Source organism: Nicotiana attenuata, chromosome 1, assembly GCF_001879085.1.
Source record: "Nicotiana attenuata strain UT chromosome 1, NIATTr2, whole genome shotgun sequence".
NCBI classification, from domain to species: Eukaryota; Viridiplantae; Streptophyta; class Magnoliopsida; order Solanales; family Solanaceae; genus Nicotiana; species Nicotiana attenuata.
Window position 1 is genome coordinate 6,687,376 of NC_031989.1, and position 20,336 is coordinate 6,707,711.

Sequence of the window (20,336 nt, forward strand, 5' to 3'; positions counted from 1 at the left end):
AAACAAGGTGGAGTTCTTGTCCAAAATATGTACAGTCACTGACCTTGTGACTGGTGAAATAGTTCTGGTGGCCAAAAGATACAAGAACATCTATGTTGCTGACTTTGAATCCTTACAAAATGGTGATCTGAGTTGTCTGAAGGCTGTTGACGATGATGCTGAACTTTGGCACAGAAGATTGGGACATGCAAGCTTTTCTCATTTGAACAAACTAATTCAAAAGGACCTGGTCCATGGTCTGCCTGTGTCACAATCCAAGGCTCAAAAGGTTTGTGATGTCTGTGCCAGAGGAAAACATGTGAAGTCCTCCTTTAAGTCAAAAAGAGATGTGAGCACCTCAAAGCCGCTCGAGCTCCTGCATATGGATCTCTGTGGACCTATGAAGGTGCAAAGCAGAGGAGGAAAGAGATATATTTTCATGATTGTGGATGACTATTCCATATTCACATGGACTCTGTTTCTCAGAACAAAAGATGAAACTTTTGAGGTATTTGTGGCCTTTGAAAAGAAAATCCAGGTAAAGATGGAGTCTAGAGTTCTTTGTATCAGATCAGATCATGGAACAGAATTTGACAATGTCAAATTTGATGAATTCTGCAATGAAAATGGAATCACTCACAACTTCTCAGCTCCCAGAACTCCCCAGCAAAATGGAGTAGTAGAAAGGAAGAACAGAACTTTAGAGGAAATGGCAAGAACAATGCTGATTGACAGTGGACTTGCAAAAAATTTCTGGGCTAAAGCTGTCAACACTACCTGCTATTTAGTGAACAGGTGTATGATCAGATCACTTCTGAATAAGACACCTTATGAATTGTTGAATGGAAGAAAACCCAAGCTAACTCATCTTAGAACATTTGGATGCAAATGTTATGTTCTCAACAATGGAAAGGATCGGCTTGGTAAATTCGATGCCAAGAGTGACGAAGGAATATTCCTTGGCTACTCTTCTCAAAGCAAGGCTTACAAGATATATAACAAGTGGACTCAATGTGTTGAGGAGAGTGTCCATGTTATCTTTGATGAATCTTATCCATCATGTGAGAAGAGTGCTGAGGAAGATCAAGATGGAGAACCCTCACTTATTCCTGGTGAAGTCATTAACATGACAAACGGAAAGACAGACATGATGAGTCAAGTAAAAGAGACAAATGAAGACAATGTTGCCTCATCATCAACAGAACCAAGCACCTCAATCACGACCACAGAAGCTGAAGAAAGGGTGGTTGATACAGTTCAGGGAACTCTGCTAGCACCTGAAAAAAGGATAGAGGAAGACCAGCCAAACATACTTCCCTCCTCTCAGAGTGATCCTCAGATGTCTAATCGGAGACACCAAAGCTCTCACCCTATAGACAACATCATCACTCCTCTAGACTCTAGAGTACAAACCAGGTCAAGAGCCAGAAATTCACTTGCCTTCTCAGCGTTTCTCTCCCAGATAAAACCCAAAAACATCAAGGAAGCTTTGAAAGATGCAGACTGGATTACCGCCATGCAAGAAGAACTGCACCAATTTGAGAGAAACAGTGTGTGGCACCTGTTACCCAGACCCCCAGATAGAACCATTATAGGAACCAGGTGGGTGTTCAGAAACAAGCTCGATGAACATGGAATTACCACAAGAAACAAGGCAAGGCTAGTTGTCCAAGGCTACAATCAGGAGGAAGAGATTGGTTATGATTAAACGTTTGCTCCAGTGACCCGGATGGAAGCTATCAGAATTTTAATCGCGTTTGCATCTCATATGGAATTCACCTTGTTCCAAATGGATGTCAAAAGTGCATATTTGAATGGAATCCTTAAGGAAGAAGTCTATGTAAAGCAACCCCCAGGGTTTGAATGTCATGAGCACCCTGAATATGTGTTCAAGCTGGACAAAGCTCTGTACGGGCTAAAGCAAGCTCCTCGAGCTTTATCAAAATTTCTCTTAGAAAATGGTTTTAAGAGAGGGAAAATTGACAATACTCTTTTCTTAAAGAAACGAGGAAGGACCCTGCTCATTGTTCAGTTTTATGTTGATGATATCATTTTTGGGGCAACGGCTGACTCGCTGTGTGAAGAGTTTGCAAAACTTATGGGAAGTGAATTTGAAATGAGCATGATGGGAGAATTAAGCATCTTCCTGGGTCTTCAAGTAAAACAGTCTTCAAAGGGTACTTCCATTTGTCAGCAAAAATACATTAGGGAACTTCTGAAGAGGTTTGACATGGAAGCATCGAAGATGATAGACACTCCCATTGCAACTGCCACTCGACTGGACATGGATGAAGCTGGAACTCCTGTGAATCAAACTATGTATAGAGGCACATTGGGTTTCTCCTCTATCTCACTGCCAGTCGACCTGATATTGTTTTCAACGTGGGGCTATGTGCAAGGTCTCAATCAAATCCTAAGGAATCTCACTTGAAGGCAGCTAAAAGAATACTAAGATATCTCAAAGGAACGCAGGACCTGGTTCTATACTATCCATCAGGTGAATAAAAATAATCTAATTAGGTGTGCTAATGCAGACTATACAGGTTATCTTGTGGATAGAAAAAGCACTTCTGGGATGGCTCACTTCTTAGGATCATGTCTTATCTCTTGGGGTACAAGGAAGCAAAATTCGGTGGCTCTTTCAACAGCTGAGGCTGAATATGTAGCTGCAGCATCCTGCTGTGCTTAGCTTCTGTGGATCAAGCAGCAACTGGAGGATTTTGGAGTTCTCACTGAGAGTGTGCCCCTCCTATGTGACAACACTAGAGCACTTAACATGGCAAATAATCCAGTTCAACATAAAAGGACCAAACATATTGATGTGAGGCATCATTTTCTAAGAGACAATGTGGAGAAAGGGTTGATATGCATGAAGTTCTGCAACACAGAAGATCAAATTGCAGACATTTTCACCAAGGCACTAAGTAGGGAACAGTTTGAAAGAAAGAGAGCAAAGCTGGGACTTTTGAGGCCAGATTGAGGACCAGATTCCTTTTGAGTTGGCTCGTGTTATTAAGAAATAATGGGTTCAAAGTGTTTTCTGGCCCTGTCTAACTCACTTCAATACCTTTGCAGGTAAACACGCATGATGAGCATAGAAGCAGTAAATGCAGTACATGACTGATAAAAGAGGATTGATTTTTTTAAAAAAAAAAAAAGAGGGCCTGAAGACGGAAATGTGTCTCAAGAACCAGGTTCTTGTACAAAAGGTTAGTAGTTCTGTGCATCCCTTAATTCACGTCTTAAAAGGTACAAAATACAGATGCCATATCATTAACTTTTCAGATTCAGCGGTCACGTCTCTTCAATTCAAACGTTCCATCTCCCTCTGAAACATCACAATTTTCCACACCCAACCGCCGTTTCAGAACCGGTGCCTATTCTTCTCCCTTCATAATTATCCTCTCTATTTAAAAACCCTCTCTTCTTCCCCTCTTCAGCATAAGCCCTCTTCTATCTTCACCCAAAAAGGGAAAAAATCTTCACATCACCTCTCTCATGGCCGAGAAAAGTTCAAGTCTCTCCGCATCATTTGTAACCCCCTCCGACCCGTCTATGGGGATTCTCGGCATCTCTGAGTCAATGTCACCCTTTATCAATCCTACCTCTACAGTCACCTTTTCCCTAGCCTTCCAACCTCCTTCCAACTCGGAAACTACTATTATGTTCTCCCCGTCTTCTGTTGCCCACACCAGTCAAACCTCAAGTGTGGAACAAGGTGAGATTACTGAGATCACGAAGGACTCCGCCATTGGTACAGTCGACTCCTTGGTCGTGGTAGCACCGGTTGTTGAAGAAAAGACGGTGTTTGTGGTATCCACTGATGGGGTATTGCATGAGGTCATTTCCCAGAACCACGCATCACAATGTGTAAGGGACGAAGAGACCATTGTGGGAGATGTAGTAGCATACATTACTGGGGGTTCACATGAAGAACCTGATCCCTCTCAGGAAAACCCAAGTCAGGAGTCTCAACCCCAGGATACTGCTGTTCCTGCTTTTGATGTTGTGCCTCTGGAAATTCAAGGACCAGAGATGCACTCTAGTGATGATGAAGACCTTGACTATGTGGCCCTTGACCCATTCATCAGTAAGCGACGCCCTATTTCGACTCCTGAGTCTGAACTCAAGCGACCCACCACCAGGCTCCAAGTCAAAGTGGCCTACGATTCTGCTCTCCAAAAGAGCAAGAAAACTAGTAAGAAGAAAAGAAGAACGCTGGTGAAGGATGGTGTACCTGTAGGTAATGAAGCTATCCCCGTTGTTGAGGTGGAAGAAGAAACTCCTGAGGAACCCGGTTCCTTGTAAGGCGGTCCTCGAAAAAGGCTGGGTCTGTTTCTCTGGAGAAAGGGTCTATTTTAAAGTCTAAGATGCAGAAGGTAGTGAGTGATGAGGATATTCATGTCAAGTCCAAAGGGAAAGGTAAAGTCAGTGGAGAAAAACATAGGAAACGCAAATATGAAATAGTTGAAGAACCTAGTTCTGAAAAGAAAGCACGAAGTGAGGTCTGCTTGGGCTCTGAGCGATTGAGGCACCAGAAAGTTCTGCTGGGGCGTACGTTTGACCCCACCATCTTAGAAATGGTCGGGATGCGTCAACTCCTGTAAATGGTGGAGTTTCAACAGTGGACGCATCTTTTCTACGTGGATGCTCCCAAAGTGTATGAGGAGGAGGTCCAGAGTTTCTTTGCCAGCTTGTTTCCGGTGGATACTGACCATGTTTGTGCTTTGGTAAATGGTGTGGACATTGTATTTGATGTGAAAGTGCTTGGGGAAATTTTGCAAGTTCCTACAGTTGGAGTGAAGAGTGTTTGAGATGTCTGCCAGTACAACTTCCGAAATGCAGTGGTGAAAGATAATTCCAATCAGAAAGGGGACCAGATTCACAAGAAAGCACTGCTTCCTGTCTATCAGTTGTTGTTTGAGCTGGTTAACAAAGTCCTGTTGCCTCGAGCAGAACGGCGATCTGTCACTTCAAAATCTGATTTATTCTTAATGGAGCAATTGGATGGTTTCCACCCTGTGAGTTTTCCTGCCATAATGATTGAGCATATGCAGAAAGTGGCTGATTTCAAGGACGGCAATCACGGGCTTCCCTACGGATTCTTGCTCATGCGAGTGTTCAAACACTTTGGGGTTCCTTTAGGAAAAGGTAAAGTAGGGACCCGTAAACAGACATTCTCTCAGACAACCTTGGAAGAGTGTGAGTGTATTGAGAAGTATGGGGGTGTAGGAAGCACTTCAACTATGTCTCAGCTCATCAATGCCCAGAACAGTGCTGTTGAGGAGATACGTCGATTGAAGGCCCAAAACGCTATCCTGGAAGGCCAACAAGCTCGAGCGATTCCCATGTCGAATGATGAGGTGATTCGCTTGACCCAAGAAAATGCCGACCTCAGGGCGCAAGTTGAGAACCTGAAGGCTGAACTGCTCGCCGAGCAAAAGTCGGGAAACGCCCGAATAGACCTTGTTCTCCAAACACTTGCTGCAGCTTCCAAGCCTTTTCCTCCTAGTGCCCCCTAAGATTCCCTTCAGTGACAAGCTTTCTGGATATTTCTTTTCTGTTGATGTTTGGTGGTTGTTTTTGTTCTTTTTTGTTGTGTATGGTTGGGATGTACTACTGCTACTGCTCCCGTGAACAAGTACAATGTTGTCTCTTCCTTTTTCAAAGGAATGGGCATATTAAAAATTTATTAATATGCATTCTCTTTGATTTTGTCTAGTGTTTCTTCTTTGTCTTCTATTTTTCCTCGTGTTTGTGTGCACATATGTGGCATGGGTTAGCTTGGCTGGACTTCTTTGCACTTTTATTCTTTTTAATGATGCCAAAAGAGGGAAAAACAAGAAAGACTAATATAGGACTCAGGGGGAACCACATTGGGGGAACTGGTTCTTGTGTAACTGAAGGCATCGTCTCAGGGGGATCTCTTTGACACTGCTGCTCTTTGATACCTTAATTCTGACCTTATAACTGTTTAAGTTTGTCATCATCAAAAAGGGGGAAACTGATAGATCTTAAATACTCTACCTTATGTTTTGATGATCTAACAAACTTTCTGACAAGAACCAGTTAGGGAACCTGATCTACCTTGGATAGCTGCAAACTCCAACGGACTCCAGTAAAAGATAAATTGCTACACTTATAGGAGCTAGGAACCCAACAAGGACCTGATGCTCTTGTGGTTCCTATATAGCAGCACAAGTCATTTGGACACAGCTGGAACTGAAGTGACTGGCGGCACTATTTCTGCCACACTGCACCACACTGTCAGCCCACTCATTCTTTAACCAAACAAAGTACTCACATCATTTCAAGTGATGTGACCAAGATGTACCAAAGAGGTTTTTATACAAAACATCACTGAATGGTTTCAGTTTCATTCATTCAAGTCTTTAGCAAAAACAAAAAAGATCAATCTCTCAAGCTTGAAGAACAAGGTTGAACGCTACTACGGACCAGTTCCAAAATGATTGATTATTGCTGTCCTAGTTGAGTTGTAACCTTGTTATTGCACTTACAATATCTCCTAAATTGCTTACTTAGAAGTTTACTGATTAGGAACTCTCTTGTAAATTCCCAGACTCGTTGAGTTTAGGTTGTGGCTAGATTTAGTCATAAAGAAAAGTCTTTGTAATTGTAGTATTGCAAAGTGGCTTGTGGTGATAGCACCACAAGTTAGAAAAAGCCCTTGTAACTAGGATAGTCACAAAGTGGCTTGTGGTAAAGGTGCCACAAGTTAGTTTGAAGTCTTTACAATCGGAAGCATTGTAAAGTGGCTTGTATTAGGTAAGATTACAAGTTAGTGCTGTTAAAAGCCTACAGGGTAGGTCGTGGTTTTTTGATCCCCTTATGCGGGATTTTCCCCCGTAGAAATCCTCTGCCTCATTTACTTACTACCTTACTAATTGCTCTCAGCAGAAACTTGTAGAGGACCAGTTACTCTAAGATTTGGCGGACCCATACAAGCTAACAAATTATGTTAACCCGGGAGAAGGTGTTAGGCATACCCAGGTTCCGTGGTTTTAGCACGGTCCCTTTAATCATACTTGACTCAATTAAATTGTTTAATTACTTATTTTAGAACCTATGTTCATTTACCTCTTTTAATTAAGAAATTATCCTAAAACAGGTCACGCGTATGTGTACCCATTTGTTTGGTGCGTCAAAAATCATGTCACGCATACGTGTCCACAATTAATAACGCTTTATTATTATTACGAAAGTTTAGTCGAAGTTGCGCGAACGCATACTCCGATTTTGTTTTTAAGATCGTAATTATGTCACGCGAACATGTACACAACCACGATGGTATATTAAACGTGCCTAAAGCAAGCTACGAGTATTCATGTTTAAACTAAGTTTGGAGTTATAAAAGGCCACTAATTATAAGTTTGCATTAGATAACACACTGGGCTTTTAATTATTTTGAGAAGAAATGGGCCAGCAACAGGCCCAACACGTTATTTGGTTAAAAGGCCTTGAAAGTAATACATGCTGATTTTAATTAGGCCCTAAATCGAGCCCCAAAAGCGGAAGAGACCCCAGAGACCATACCAGGTCTGATCTGGACCAGGCCGTCTCATTTGGGCTAACACCAAGCCCATTTAGTTTTAAAAGGAAAATTTTTAACATGCTACGGCCCTGGATGAAATTCAATCTCTTCTAATACACAAATAACTACTCAATTATTCAATTTTGAAATCGAATATGCTGAACTACTTTAAACTACTGATTAATCACATTAGCATCACATGCACAAGCACTTTATCAATACTAAATCGTAAGATAGCAAATTCACACATCATTCAGCAATTGAACAATGAGTTTCCTTTTGGAAAGTGTATAAACTTGGGCCTTGGACTTACACCATGGCCAGCAAAATACTCAACATGCCCTTTCAATGAGACAGACGAAAGAAAAGGGCTAATTCATTATGCAGTTATCTTGCAGGTCCAATACATTAAAATAAAACTACTTAAAGCATTCAATTCTGAACCTCCCAATATCTTTATACATCACATCTATTTATATGGAAATTCCGTATCTATCTAACAGTAACCACGGACTTTGAATCATTGATGAACAATTGATGATTAAACAAAAGATTGAACACGACTCAACCTATGAAATAGTAAACAGACTCAACCTAAACTATCAAAACCAAATATCCTAATGTCTACAATTGAAAATTTGGGCCATAATCTTTCATAAGGCTCCCAGCTTTTCCATACATGAGTAGAATTCTGTTTCAGCTTCGAACTCACATGGATATGACCATGTCGAGATCAAATCCACCAAGAGCAGGGCTACACACATGCTGAACACTGTATTATCACATAAACTCAGCCAACAAAACAAGAATATTAGACAAGAAGGAACAAATGAAATAGCATATATAACCCAAACCCAACAGATAACAAATACTGCATTTAAAACACAAGAAAACACGTTTTTATGGCATAAGAAACACTAAATTAACAGAGATTTACATGGTCAAGAAAACTCAAATATTATTGCACCTATGAAGATGAATTGCATCATAACAACCTATCATTCAAACTGAATTTCTTGCATTCATGTTAAGTCAGATTTACAGAGATTTTAGCACAAGGCAAAGTGTGTACCTTGCTGCTTAAGAACTGCTCCAAAAGTGCTAAATAGATGCAAGTAATTCAACAGCAAAGAGATGAACTTTCAGCAGGAAATCAGTAGAAAGCAAGCAGCGAGAAACAGCCAACCACAGCCTCAAACTTAATCCATTTTTCGACTTGTGGAAACCAGAAATCCCAAGGAAGTTCTTAAATTTTTTTTTCAAATCAGAGGAAGGGAGGGTCAGCTCTAATGAAACAGTGCTGAACCTTTAGGAGTGTTTTAGGGTTCTGAAATCTCTACCTAAAATGAGTGAAGAGGGACTCTATTTGTAGGCATCCAAAATGCCATGTGCTGAAAAAGAATCAGGGAATTATTCCCTTCAGCCACAAAGGCATCTTTTAACCAACTTGGACGGCTGGCTGTCCCTCATTGGCTTCAGCATTTTGTGCTAACCAAATTAGGCCATCTGCCCCAATTCTAGAACCTTCCAACATGGTCTTTATCCTATTTCATATTTACCCACTCTTCAAACAAACCCCTTAAGTTTCTCTTTTGTTCAATTGACCCCTAGAAGTTTCCACTAATTTACAAATCATGGCAAACAAAGACCAGGCCAAAAAGAGTCAGAGTTCAAATTCAAATGACAACAGAGTTGAAATGATGCATTTTAAGCCCTAAAGATTATCCTAATAAGTCTTCAAATCAAAAAAAAATTAATCAACTAAACTATATTTTTTTAATAGCTAATCAGAAATCAACTAAGTAGACTGTTAATTAACTTTTAGAAACATTCTAATTAACTTCGAACTAAAACAAATAATTATAAGAGAAAAACAGAATAGCCAATTTATCAAAAATCCTACAAAGATTAGACCTAATTAAAACAAACCTATGCAAATTGAAATTAAACTTCAGAAGATGAAATCCTAGCATGCTTTGATTAATCTAATGAACAGATGCAAAATGAACGAACAAAACAGTCATAAAAAAAAGAACCTAGAGTTGTGATGACCTCAGACAAGCGGCTAAAAGAAAGAAAGAAGATGAAGGAGATAAACAAAAGAAGGAAGAAAAGGGATTACCAAAACCTGCTTCGAATTTGAATCCGTCAAGAACTTCGGACAGGCTTCAAATGGGATAAAACGAACTTGGACGACCATTAATCGACTGTTCCCAACAAGAACAGTCGACTAATGGGTCTTAGGTTCAAATAGCCCAGAAATTGACCGAAAATCGAAAAGGGAAAAATTAGGGTTTGGATTTTAGATCCAAGATTTGAGCGGTTTGGGAAAGATTCGAGGGAAATGGTTTGGGGATTTGAAAAAGGGAGGGAAAGGTGGTTATAGGATGTTAATTTGGTAGGGTTTGGAGATGCTCCGCCGCTGTAAAGCGATTTTCGGGCGGCGGAGATAGGCGGAGCCGGTGAGGGAGTCCTAAGGCGGCTAGGGTTTCTCTGGTTTGGGGTGAGAGACGAAGTGAGAGGGGGTCAGGGGAGGGGGGGGGGGCTTTATTTCGGACAGTTATATGTTTAATTGTAGACCAGTTCCGAGCCGTTCGATCAAGGAAGATCGACGGCTAGGATTGAAATTACAAAAACGACGTCGTCTCCGTTAATGGGGGATGGACCGGGCATGGGGCCGGGCTGGACCGGGCGTGGGTGGAATTGGGTTAAAATGATTTTGGGCCACTGAATTTAGTATTTTGGGTGGCCCAAATCAAAACCATCCTTTTGTTTTGCTTTTTCTTTCTTTTCTTTTTCTTAAATAAAAAAATCCTAACTAAATTAATTAAATCCTAAACTATTCTAAAGTATAAAATCAAGCTGATTATCTTTTTGTAGTATTTACAAAATTAGTTGATCCTAAATTAAAGAGGAGAAAATTACTAATTTAGCATTAAAGGCTAAAATGTAAAATGAAAGATATTTTTTGTGATTTTTATTTTAATAACAATTAGCCAAATTAATCCTAAAATATGAACACACAACCTAATATGCAATGCATGGAATTTTGATATTTTTGGGGCATTTTCTATGCTTTAATGCATGCAAAAATGCAACTAAAAATGCAAACACTCGAACAAATATTCCTAAAAATTCTATTAAATTAAAAATGACCTACAGAAATCTATTGTGAGATTCTGTAAGAGTATTTTGGGTTGGGCAAAAATCACGTGCTCACAGGCGAAACTGCTGAAAACTGTCAGGCAGAGTCTGCAGGATCATTTCAACCTGCGTATCCTTATCAATGTTAGCTCCAAGGACCTCCAGTTCATTCAGAAGACTCATCATCTTCAAAACATGGTCCCTAACCGATGAACCTTCGACCATTTTGGTATTCAAAAGAGCTTTCATGGCAGTCTGCTTAGCTGCACAATTCTGATCTCCAAATATTTCTTTGAGATTTTCCAGAATGTCATAAGCAGACTCCATTGACTGATGTTGACGTTGCAGAACATTTGACATAGATGCCAGAATGTAACACCGCACCATCTCATCAGCCTTGACCCATTTCTGGTAAGCCTTTTGTCCATCATCCGTAGCATCATCTCCAGGTTTTTCTGGACACACCTCATCGAGCACAAATTTGTACTCTTCAGCAATTAGGACAATATTCAAGTTTCGTTTCCAATCAACATAATTCGAACCCTCAAGTTTGTTTTGAGTAAGAATAGTAGTAAGGGGATTGAAAGCAGTCATTGTTACTCTGGGAGACAGTTAAATTAAATAGATCAAAATCAGTCATGTATTATTTGAATATTAAAATTCAAAATACACTACATATATATAATCTATGCACCTTGAACAACAAATTTCGATGGGAAAAAAGCTATTCTTGCAATATACATATATAATGACAGATTATTCACTCCATGAATCTAGACAGGCCATACTCAGATGGAGAGTAAACTGTTAATTTAAGTCAAGTGAATATCAACATTCAGTATATATACTAGTTCCATTGAACCAACATGCATACGTAGATGGAGAGTAAATACAAGTAATCAACAACTAGTATAACCTAGTAATTATCTATAGTGAGTTTATCCGATATGGAAGAAGACCTACGTCAATATGTAAAAACATTATCACTAGAATTTTAACCCTATTGTCCATAGGAAACGATCCCTACCAGCACTGGATTAAAAACAACTGGAATTTTTTTTTGAAAAATTTCCAGAAAATTAATAAAACGTCCAAAACACCATCTAAACGACTCCGAAAGCCCAGAAAACGGCTTACATCATGAGCACAGCTGATGAGTATTGCTCACTGGGTTGTTTTGCATGGACCTGCCAAGTTTCAGGTCAATCGGAGTCCGTCAACATGTTGACCTCGGATTTTCTGGCCAATTTGACCAAATAGTGACTTTTGCATTTTTCATGGATTAATGTAATTTTCAGATTATTCTAATCATATATCATCAACTATAAGCAGATATTACATGATTTTCAGAATAATCATAATACTCAGAACAAATATTCATGTTAAAAACAACGCAGTTTTACAGAATTCAAAACAATCTTTGCATGTAATTAAAAACTTGCATATTCACATGATACTAATTTCATTGTTCATCCTAATCATTTAATTAGACTTGAGTAGGCTCTGATACCAATTGTTGGATTATATATCACAGCGTAAGCAATCACAGTATCATATTCACGTGTGAATTAAACAATTAGCACATACGGAGATTATTCGAGTTACCTCTTGAAGCGTGAACAAATCAAATCAATATCCGTCTCCAGTTCCAGAGTTGCAAGACCTTAGCAAACTTCTACAGTCTTCTACCGTGTTACCCAAATAATATCCGGAAAGAGAAAATTCGGGTGGGCGAAATTCAAGGAAGAAAAACGTGTGTTTTTCAGTGTAAAAAACGGCCAGCCATATACCGTGTATATATAGCTACGTTTTTTTAGGTTAAAACCCTTTTTCAAAACCTATTAGTTTTCTTCTTCCACTAAGGAAAGGTTTCCTTTATTTTCTATTATTTAGGCACAGTAGGGACCACAGAATTTAATTAACAAGGCTTCCTATTATGGAATTAATTTCGAAATTTGAAATTAATTTCTTCCAGAATAAATTACGAATTACTCCACTAAAAATTCGTAATTGCACTCCTTAGTTCAATTCGAAATTCTTCCATAAAACCTTATTTAACTCCCCATGTTAAGATTCAGATACTAACCAATCAAATTAAATTACTGACAAGTTAATTTATTGATTACTTCCTTGAGACTTTCACTTAACTTATTTCATGTGTCGGATATAAAATTCACCGGCCGGGTTTATACATGAAAACTTATAAGCTTTCATAAAGGAGTATCATCAATCTCAAAAATCGAGACATGGATTCTATCAACTAATTATTACTTCGCCAATGTATATCATTATTGTCCAATTTACCAGGCTTATGGACCCACAAAAGAATCTCGCCTTTTAATAAATCAAAATAATAAATGATATACACAACTAATAATAATTATATCAAGATTAAGAGTATAAGTACATTGAATGGACTAGAGAAATTATTTTATTAAGTCGTATAAAATACCTATCTCTACTTGATCCGTTCAATACATACAAAATGTACTAGCACAAGAAGTTGAAATTAAACCATTCCCATAATCAAGATAAATTATATTTAATCTTGTGCTACAACCATTCTGATGGTTTGTCCAATTCCATTATTAGATTGTGAACATAAATTTTATGACTTATAAGAACCGATGATTTAATCTTCCGTGTATAAGCTAAACTCTATACACTAGAACATCTACTATATAAGCAACAGACACACAAACAAATACTTGATCTATTTAAAATAAAATTTTATTGAATTGAATAAATAAATAAACAATTGTTCCATAAAGAATACTATAACAATACGCATGGTTTATAGTATGTCCTAACAGCCACATGGTCATAAGGGTGGTCAACTGACCATCCTTCGTCGAAAAATTACACTGTGTACATAGGTAAAATATTAGGTTTTAAAAATATATAACACATACTGAATTTTTTCACTACTTTTAAATTTGAACACCCTTGAAAAAATTGCTAGCTTCGCCATTGATCCGGGGCATAGGAGACACTTAGTGCACGACGGTGCCCTTAGTATATACGAGATGGTTAAAATAAATACTGTCAAATGCTCAAAATAAGCCACACCTTTAAAAACCTAGAGTGCATCATAGTTTGGAGTGAAAAATCTGAAAGCCACAACACTGAACCAATTATTTTCTAGATCTTTGATTCATTATTTTAGAAAACTTGAAATTTGGGATGACGGGGGTGAGTAGTCTCAATCATTTACGCATTCTTGTTGTTACTGATCCACTAATTAATGTTTCTTGGATTTGTCATAACACGGTCTTCTTTTGCTTCTGTTTGGGCAGTTGTCAACTTTTGTTGGACTTGGATCTAACGTAGCTGCAATTAATGCTATTTCAGTAAAATTTACAAATGTGGGGTCTTTTTTGCAATTTTCACTTTTAAAGTAAATTTGCATGGCTCTTCTACAAATATATCAAAACCTGTTGTTGTCTTGAGTTATATCAACTAAAAGTAAAGCCATCACTTTTGACAGCTACTCTTATTCTGCTTCCTTTTAATAGCATAAGTGCTTCTTTTCTATTTTCAGTAAAGATCCTCTGCTATCCTCGTGTCATATTAAAATTTGGAGCAATAAATAATCCAATCCAAATTAGCATTAAACGACTAAAACATTCTATTTTTCACATTGACAAAAGCAGCAGTTAGACAATAATGGAGGAAGAAAAGCTTAGTGAATTCTGCAAATCTTCATACCATCTTGACTTGGTGAGATTTTTTATTTACTTTTTGTTTTTCTAAGCAGAGTCTTGATTTTATTCCTTCCCTTGCTCTACAAGTTTCATTATGTAATATGAAAACTATGCTACAGAACTATACAGAGGAGAAGAAAAAACAATTACCTGGCCGCAGACAACATGGTTCTTCCAAGGAAGAAGTTAATGTAAGAAACTTGTTTATGGATTTTCTTTTCTTCTTTTTGTACTGGTAGTAGTTTACCTGAATGTTTTTAAGGTGTTGAATCAAGGAAGAAAATAAGTATTAAGGGGTCGTTTGGTTGGAAACAAGTTATTCCAGGCTATGTTGCTCGGATTCTCCGAAAATGTGGCCGGACACGTGTCGGATCCTCCAAAAGTAGTGCATTTTTTAAGGATCCGACATGGGTGCGGCTACATTATGGAGAGTCCGCGCAACATAGATTCTAGGATTAATTATCCCGAGATTAGTTATCCCGGGATTAATTGTTCCATCCTTCCATAGGGATAAAAAAACAATATAATCCCAGGATTAGTTATATCGCGATTTTATCCCAACCAAATATGAGATAAACTCATCTCAAATTTAATCCTGAGATTAATAATCCCTTCTCACTCGTACCAAACGAGCCCTAAGGGGAATATTTCTTTGGGGTATGTTTGTTATGACTTTCTGAGAGAAGAATTAACCAAAATAACCGCTCACCTCATCTTTTAAACTAAAAGAAGCCAGTAGATATATAATATATGTATAAATGTGTATAATCCATGTATACCGGCTAGAAAAAGTCAACATTGAATCTGGACGGCTATTTGTGTAACAATCCCATTCCGAAAATGACTTATTTTCTAGAATAGAAGTTTCTGGACAATATTTTTGAAAAAAGCAGTTACTCCTTAGAGATTTATAATGATATTAGCAAAACCGGAGAGTTTTTTGATGAAAATTTCGAGTGTTAAAGATTAATAATAATGTCTAAATATTAGTTATGCAGTAAAACGACTTCCGCCCAAAAGTGAAGGAAGTTATTTTCCCTCTTTTGGTGAAAATATTTTCGACAAATGACTTTCTGGATAACCTTCTTTTCAAAATAATTCTTGGTCGTACCAAACATATACTTGATTAATGGCTTTCTTGTTTAAGGAAAAGAAAATATTTGCAAGCCTGAGAACTGAACTTTGGAATGCTATCTGAATTGTTCTGTCTTTAATTATTAATCCACCTTTTGAGCAGAGGGTCTATCGGAAACAGCCTCTCTATCCCATCGGGTAGAGGTAAGGTCTGCGTACACACTACCACCCCCACTTGTGGGATTTTACAGCCGTTGTTGTTGTTTTAGTAACTTTTCTTGCTTCTTCCTATTTTCAGCCTACTCATGAAGATCTGATTAGAGAAATTGCACTTCTGGAGATGGATATTATGTGTTTGGAGAAGCATCTTCTTTCAATGTATCGAAACACATTTGCTAAATGCTTAGAATCACTGTCGAAAACTAATTCAACTCCCAATGAAAGGAGACTTTCAGAACTCAAGGAGCAAAATGTCAAGCCAAAAGAAAATCTAGTGACTAATACTAGTCCTATTTTGCCAAAATTCAGTAATCCAATCAAAGAATGTGATGACACACAAAAACTAGTTGATTCCACCATTTTGAGATGCCATTCTTCCCTATCACATGCTGCTTTTTCCTTCAGAGCTTCACCTTCAGTTGCAGCTCTTGCTGAGGCTGTAGACTCATACCATTCTTTGCCTTTATCAATGCTCGAGGTAAGTAGTGATATTATAAAACAACCATGTTATACATTCTTGCAACAAGATCTCGTAGCTACGGCGCAGAATACATGAACTAAGTTTTGTTAATATGCATTGTAGAGTAATTAATAATGGAAATTTTATCATGTTGCAACCAGCATGCTCATGAGCTGTCAACTTCAAATAGGAGTCTCGCGGAGCATTTTGTTACCAGTTGTTTTAATAATTATCATGACTCGCCAAGCCGGTTATCTGAAGAAATGATCAAGTGCATTTCAGCCATATATTGTCAGCTTGCTGATCCGCCTTTCTTTGGCGATGACTTAAGTTTTTCTCCCGTCTCGGTCTCATCATCAACACTGGAATCTTTCCCTCGAACTCAAGGTGATATGCAGGGACAGCAATTCAGAGAAAATTCATTTTCTGGTTCGTCGTTGAACAATCTGTTCCACATCGAAGATTCAAAGGGATTTAGCAGATGTTTTGTCAGAATGGTTGAGGTGCAAGGGCTGCGTCGAGATAGCCAGAGCTTAAATGGTGTAGAGCACATGCTAAAGCAATTTAGGTAAGCCTAATAACTCAACTTGTAGTTTGTATAATACCTCTCACATATAAGCCATCAAATTTAAAGGCTGTTAATATACGAAGATACCTAAAGTTGCTACGATTTTTCATTTAGACACTTTAACTAGACTTTGTTCCGATTGAACACCTGTAGTAGGCCCAAAGTGCACCAAACAAACACATTTTACATTGGTTTGGAAATACCTCAAATTTGTGTTTGCTTGTAAGTTTTCATAAGTCGAGCATTGACTTTGCAATTCCCAATGCAGGTATCTGGTCTCAAAGTTGGAAAAAGTTGACCCTAGGAAAATGAAACATGGAGATAAACTAGCCTTTTGGATTAATGTCCACAATGCACTAGTGATGCATGTAAGATTTCTGTAGCTAGGAGTTAGAATTTTTTATTCTGTATTCCTGCTTTATATTAAAATGTGAAAAATCATGAACCAGCATTATATATGTTGCAGGCATTTCTGGTTCATGGGATTCCAAGAAGTAATCTCAAGAGAGCATCTCTACTTCTTAAGGTAAGAAAATTTCGTCTGATTTACCTTGAAAATAGTTGCACTGTAATTGCTATTGCGAATAAACTTTTCATGTTTCAGGCAGCTTACAACATTGGAGGGAATACAGTAAGTGTAGACAGGATTCAGAATTCTATACTACGGTGCCAGTTGCCTCGTCCTGGTCAGGTTAATCCACTTCCTGTTTCTATGTGACAGTAAAGTCGCCTGTATTCCCTCTTTGGTTTCATTCATTTAAATGATTAACTGTTGGACTTGTGTCTGGTTTCAATGGGGCTTATTGAAGTTAATTTTGCCTGTAGTGGCTTCAATCATTGTTCTTTACTAAACAAAGATTTAAAGCTGGAGATGCACGAAAGGGATATGCAATAGAGCATCCAGATCCTCGCCTACGCTTTGCTCTCTGCTCAGGAAACCATTCTGATCCTGTGGTATACACTGACAAAAACATTACTTAGTGTCTTATTACCTTTTCGTTCAGCCAAACTGTCTTTTTCCTTTTCTGCCTAAAACTAATGGTATCTTGATCGATAAGAATAACTGTTTTCTTGATTTTATACCTATATATTTTGACTTGTTATTCCATTATATGTGTGTAGCTTCGTCTGTACACATCGAAGAGAGTGTTCGATGAACTAGAAGTGGCTAAAGACGAGTACATTCAGGCAAACATAAGGGTGCACAAAGAACAAAAACTAGTCCTTCCAAAGAATGTGGAATCTTATATTAAAGAGATAAATTTGGGCCCGTCTGGTTTTTTCGAAATGATGGAGCAAGCATTACCTTCTTATTTGAGGAAAAAAATTCAGCAGCCCGAGCAACGCAAGTTGTGGAAGAAAATTGATTGGATTCCTCACAACTACACTTTCCGCTACCTCATTTCAAGTGAATTGGTTGAGTGAGTCTCACGGTCTTATTCCTCTCTGATTGTCTTCAGGCTCTTCACTATCAATGATTTTGAATGTCAGATGAATCACAATAAAAAGGGGTTTTTCAGATTGACAAGACTTTCAATTTAATGAACTTTCTTGAGCTGGTTGTCTAGTGAAGTGCCATAATTGTGATTCAACTGTCATTCCTAATGATTGTATCCTCATTTTCCCAAGTGAGTTTGTAATAATTTGGATGGTCTAAACTTCATCTATTCTCTTCTTTTTCTTCCCCTTTTTGTTAGAGTTTCTTTGGTTATAGTAGCTCTAAATAGATCAATGGTATGCAAAAAGCCAAAAGGTATAAAGCAAGTGGTATTATAAATTGTGAAGACCATTTCTGATTACTTTTTTTTGCTTGTTTGGACTAGAGATGTAAGCTTTATTTCGGAATTACATGAATGAGGCCCAAGCAGTGAACAGAAGATGTGGAAACCACAACCCCACAAGTCACTTTAAGTAGTTGAATGGTATGCAGTTACAAGACTAAGAAATGTACAATCTGAAAACAAGTACTAACAAGTTTGTACACAAACTAAGCGAAATTTGGACACCTCTCTCAGCTAGAAAAATCTAACAAGCATCACCAGTGTATAGTAGAGATTAATCTAAAAAGCTAGCTTCTCTTCATGTCTCATGATTTCCCTTGGACCAACTTGTTCAACTTTGAGACGAGATGCCTGCATTGGCAAGCTGAAGGCTGCTCAACGATTAACACAAAAGGTTATACTAAAACCCAAAATTTGGTTTTGTACTTGAGAGTATTTAACTTCAATGTTCCCTTAGTTAAATCTCATTTTTTTAGTTCAAAACCATATCAGTAAGCTGATGGCCTATACGTACTATGCAAACTACAAACTGAAGTTATTAGGAAGAGTACTTGCACTTCAACTATTATAATAAACCATTTGTAAAATATTAATTCAACGTGGAAAGGTTGAAACATTAATTATCTATGCTACTTACAAACTACACTATGACTTATACATCCCAATATACTACTATTATTATAGTGAGAAATCATATGTAAGATTGACAACAAAGTATCCATTGTAGTGGTGGCAACAACCTTCCTTGACTAGGATATATAATGATATGAATTGCATGGTGATGGGATTCTAGCAAAGAGAATTAAAACATGATGCATAACAACTCTAATTTATGAAGATATAATAGGTAGGTCGTTTTTTTGTGTTATTAATCTGAATGCCCTCCCTTGGCAGTGGGTGATAGTAACAGTAAGCTTCATCTCTGCTAATGAGTGTGTCGGCAACTCAGTCCTAACCGAAAGTCTCTCCATCCCCACTGACAAAATCCCCACCCAAAAGTATGAAAAATGTCATATCGAAAGTAAGCACCCCCTGATGGAGGTGTGTTTCGTAATGCAGAACCAAGATTGTCATATATATATTTGAGCTATGCTGCAACGACAACTAGTGTATCCTGTATTTTAGGCAATGCTGACAACGTCTCATACGTAGAATACGCATAGTAGGCATAGATGAGCCATGCAAGTATGGAAAATAATAACTTTCCCTATCAAAATCACTATAAGAAAGTCGAAAAGAGGGGAGACATAGAGCCGTCGAAAAGAGGGGAGATATAGAGCCTCCCACACGAAGAGAAATACAGTTAGTGGTTATCAAAGTCAAATTTTAATAAGAGACCTTGAACTTTTTTTAGATAAATACTTATATTATATATGTATAACACGTAAGCAAAACGTTATCACTTTTCGCTTTTTTCCTACTTGTTGTTAATAATATTGTATTCTTATCAGACATGTCTTTAACTTCACATGAACGGTTACTAATGTTTATCTATATCGATAAGAGTTAATTTAAGTCAATAAGATATACCCACGTATTAATAATATATTATTTGGGATCTTATTGTAAAAAACATTATTTACTAATATGAAGAATTGAGTAGTTTAGTTCAAAGTTCTAAAATATTTATATTAAAATAAATTACCAAATTTGAAAATGAGACCTATTATTCTTAATGTGACCATACAAGAAAATAATAAAAAAAATTTAGATATTGATTGTAATTTTTTGACAGAGCTGGAAGTTTTAAAGAACCAAAGGATAATTTGAAAAATTGATTTTTAAAAAAATATTGGAAATAAGATTTAATGCATTTCTAGTTCTAGAAAATAGTGGAATTTCATACGAACTAAAA

The 20,336-nt window shown here is 37.6% G+C and overlaps 2 protein-coding genes across 2 annotated transcripts in view; one reads left to right on the forward strand and one right to left on the reverse strand.

Moving 5' to 3' along the window:
* LOC109239900 overlaps positions 1 to 11,269 on the reverse strand; it is a 43,350-nt gene extending 32,081 nt beyond the window's left edge. Inside the window, exon 1 of the mRNA XM_019406496.1 lies at positions 10,750 to 11,269. Coding sequence (XP_019262041.1) covers positions 10,750 to 11,269 — 520 coding nt within the window. The remainder of the gene's footprint in view (positions 1 to 10,749) is intronic.
* Positions 14,308 to 18,361, forward strand: LOC109239908. Its single transcript, XM_019406504.1, has 9 exons — positions 14,308 to 14,395; positions 14,499 to 14,570; positions 15,752 to 16,150; positions 16,294 to 16,700; positions 16,969 to 17,068; positions 17,167 to 17,226; positions 17,305 to 17,391; positions 17,526 to 17,654; positions 17,823 to 18,361. Exons 1-9 carry the CDS (start codon positions 14,342 to 14,344, stop codon positions 18,123 to 18,125), a joined length of 1,611 nt encoding a protein of 536 aa, XP_019262049.1. The 5' UTR covers positions 14,308 to 14,341; the 3' UTR covers positions 18,126 to 18,361.

What these genes read in the sequence shown, in the direction of transcription:
- LOC109239908 (XM_019406504.1), top strand. Translation starts at nt 14,342, where the DNA reads ATGGAGGAAGAAAAGCTTAGTGAATTCTGCAAATCTTCATACCATCTT. An exon ending in CTTCATACCATCTTGACTTG is followed by an intron (nt 14,396 to 14,498) that starts GTGAGATTTTTT and finishes ACTATGCTACAG; the next exon opens with AACTATACAGAGGAGAAGAA. An exon ending in CTTCCAAGGAAGAAGTTAAT is followed by an intron (nt 14,571 to 15,751) that starts GTAAGAAACTTG and finishes TCCTATTTTCAG; the next exon opens with CCTACTCATGAAGATCTGAT.